Source organism: Apis dorsata, unplaced genomic scaffold (assembly GCF_000469605.1).
Source record: "Apis dorsata unplaced genomic scaffold, Apis dorsata 1.3 scaffold_191, whole genome shotgun sequence".
Taxonomy (NCBI): Eukaryota; Metazoa; Arthropoda; class Insecta; order Hymenoptera; family Apidae; genus Apis; species Apis dorsata.
Genome location: NW_006263476.1, coordinates 2,366 through 5,579, shown reverse-complemented (window position 1 = coordinate 5,579; position 3,214 = coordinate 2,366). Strand labels below are relative to the sequence as shown.

Sequence of the window (3,214 nt, the reverse complement as noted above, 5' to 3'; positions counted from 1 at the left end):
TCCCTCCCTCCCCATTCCCCCCCCTCTGTATTATTTATTTTTCGCCAACCTCCTCGACATTAGAGAACCGCTATCGGGATTTACGACTTAATTTATTTCGGGTTAGGAAACGTTGAACTCGCCGAGCGAAAACTTTGCCGTTTCTCGTCGAAACGGTCTGATTTCGTTTCAATTTATCATTATTTAACACGAATATTTTTTCAACCGAGCCGAAATCTTTCGATTTCTTTTCCCGCTCCGATCTTCGATTAACTTTCACGCCCGATTCGCGGCCGAGCGGCCAAGTTTCTCCTCGCAATTTTCGAGTTACCCTATGGAACGGATTACGATTTTTAGAGATAGACACGGCGTTTCGAGGCAACGAAATCGAATAATCCAAGAACCAAGAATATTGCCGAGGACGCGGTCGGCTTTTCTTTTCTTCTTTTTTTTTTTTTTTTTTTTTTTTTTTTTTTTTTTTTTTTTTTTTTTTTTTTTTTTTTTTTTTTTTTTCGTTAGTAACGCGGATAAACGTGGAACGGGAGCGCGATAATTTTACCGACACGCAAATTTTATTGAAGAGATTAACGGGCGGATAACGCGAGGCGGTACGCCTCGACGCGGCCACCGCGTTGTTCCCCGCCTAGACTCGAAACCGACGAAAAAAAATGTAACGGACTTTGGTGGAAATTTTCGTAACGAGCGACGGAGAGGGAGGGGGGAGGGACTCGGGATGCTCGAGGGAAAATTTTCCGAATAAGCAAACAACGTAGGTAGGAGGGAGAGGGAGGGACTTTTTAATTACCGGTTCGAAATACGCCGCCTCTGCTATACAGGATTCGAAACGTGCACCGCGAATCCTATTTATAATGACGCAACTTCTGCGTCAGTGTACGCGCGAACGACGCGCGATACGATATAAAAGTGATCCAACTCTTTTGAGGAGGAGCAGGAATCGAGGTCTGAGGATGTAGGAGGGTTAACGATAGCCGATTAATAGAATCGAGAAGCACGAAATCACCCTCGAAACGAGTCGAAAGCGCGTTTGTCCGTTTGAATCGTCGCTCGAACGCGCGAATCTATTCTCGATCCTTTTGAATACGCAGCACGGAATGCGATCAACACTTTCCTTTGCTCGCGCGGAATGCAAATACCTATATATCAGAGGTAGGTAGGTAGGAAGGTAGCTTCGTTTCGCTACGAGGTGTAAAACGAGCCGCGTGATAACACACCGCTACGAATCGACGAGCTGCGCTTCTTCTCGTTCCGGTTACCGGACTGTATCATCCAACGATGATGACGAATTTCTTTTATTTTTTTTTTTTCCTCTTTCTTTCCCTCTCTCTCTCTTTTTTATTTTCTACTTTTCTTTTTTTTTTTTTTCGACGACGAAACGAATGAAAATCATCGTCGGGAGAGCGTCTGATATCGTTTTCTTTCCTCCTCTCTCTCTCTCTCTCTCTTTCTCTTTCAGTCGGTGCATGGCGAGAACGCGAGAAAATCGAACGTTGGTTCGATTCGCATCGAATCGATGGAAAAGAAAGAAGGACTACTTACTTAAAGATACTCTTGGGATCGATACCTGCTGTCATCCTCAGAGGTATTTTCTGTTGTTCCAATAGAGATATGTTGTTATTCTGCGACAGAAAGCGTACACGTATCACCTAACTGATATCCCGTATTCTCGCGTGAATAAGTAAAAAATAATATAGCGTATATATATACATACATACATACATATATATATATATATATACGTATAAAAATAAACGTAAACGTAAATGTGTAAATGTGAACGTAAACGTAAAGGTAAATGTGAGAAGACGACTAGTATGCATTAGGTCGATGACTCTCTCTCTCTTTCTCTCTCTCTCTCTCTCTCTGTTCGCGTGTATCGACGTTAAGGAAAGAAGGAAGCGAATCTACCCACGCCAGAAGGAGCGCACGTACCTGAGAATTTTTGGGTTTGGCCGAGAGGTCGAGAGGTTGGTCGGCTGGCGTTGCACTGTCCTGATGAGGCTGCACCCCAACGAGAGGCGCCTCCCTTGGTGGCAGACACCACTGAGGCAGTAAGGTGGGGTAGGTACCGGTGAGAGCCGCGGCGACCACGGATGCCGCCATCGGGTCCACCTGGACCGACATCGGTGATTCGGCCGATCGCGAGCTGCTGCTACTGTCGCTCTGCGGGCTCTGCAGGACGCGACATCGAACATGTTATATGTTCGTCCGGCTCGTCTCATTGGTCGACGAAACACACACGGAAAGGAACTGATTACCACCGGCGTGGGAGGGAAGAAGAAACGATCGTGGAAAAAGGAGCGTGCCCCCCTCGAGGGCGAGGCGAGGAGGGCGGCTAAATCGAATCCTGATCAAATTCGCTTCTCGCGGCGAGATACGCGGCGAGGCGTGATGGTACGCGGGGCGGCCGCCACCTTCGTGAAACTTTTATAAGGGCGACCGGCGGTGTCAAAGCGATCAAAGCCACGGAATGGACGCGGAAAAGGCGAGAAGTACTTTGGCGCGGGAATAATCAAAAATTGAACCGTTTCCCGGCGCGGCGCGGTGGCGGTGGTGCGAAAAGCCGAACGGGGAGGTGCCGATCGTCTACACGCCGTTACACAACCGCGCGTTTGTCCTTTCCGTCCCGCGCGCGATTAATTATGCGCTCTGAAGAATTACCACCGCGTTGCTACTAATGCAGTTTACATATACACACGCGATTGCGAATCGCGTCATGGTGACATCCGAGTCACGGTGACGAGTTGATTGATCCTCGAGCGAATTTATTCTCCGTCTACTTTTTTTCCTTTTTTTCCTCTCTCTCTCTCGCTCTCCTCGTATAAATCCTATAAATCTACTGTCCAGTGACGATCAACGTCACCATGATGCGACCAAGACCCGTTTTCTCAGCCTTAGGCCCGCTGCTAGCTCGAGAATCGTACTTACGAGAGGTGGTTGATCATCGTGGGGGAGCTTGCCGTCCAGGCAAAAGTAACACTTGTCTAGCGGCTTCCAGTCTTCGGGCGGTGGGCTGGTGCGTCGGCTCCCGATCAGAAACGGCGCTACCACGTTCCTAGTAGCGGCCGCTTCAACCTCCCGACACGGCAACCCTGACCTGATCCCGTCCGAATCCAAACCGTGTGTCGTCAATATCGTTGGACCGCCTCCAGAACTCGGCGCTTCTTGCAACTCCTCCTCCTTCTTCACTCTCAACAACCCTTGCGTCACCGGTGTC

The 3,214-nt window shown here is 48.6% G+C and overlaps 1 protein-coding gene across 1 annotated transcript in view; it reads right to left on the bottom strand.

Annotated features, from left to right (window-relative positions):
• The window catches only part of LOC102675039 (mushroom body large-type Kenyon cell-specific protein 1-like), a gene marked incomplete at its 5' end in the record, with an annotated part of 10,899 nt that extends 7,686 nt beyond the window's left edge, over window positions 1-3,213 (bottom strand). Inside the window, 3 exon segments of the mRNA XM_031509880.1 lie at window positions 1,537-1,616; window positions 1,930-2,169; window positions 2,926-3,213. Of these exon segments, the coding sequence (XP_031365740.1) occupies window positions 1,537-1,616; window positions 1,930-2,169; window positions 2,926-3,213 (608 nt within the window).
• Window position 3,214: the final 1 nt, after the last annotated feature.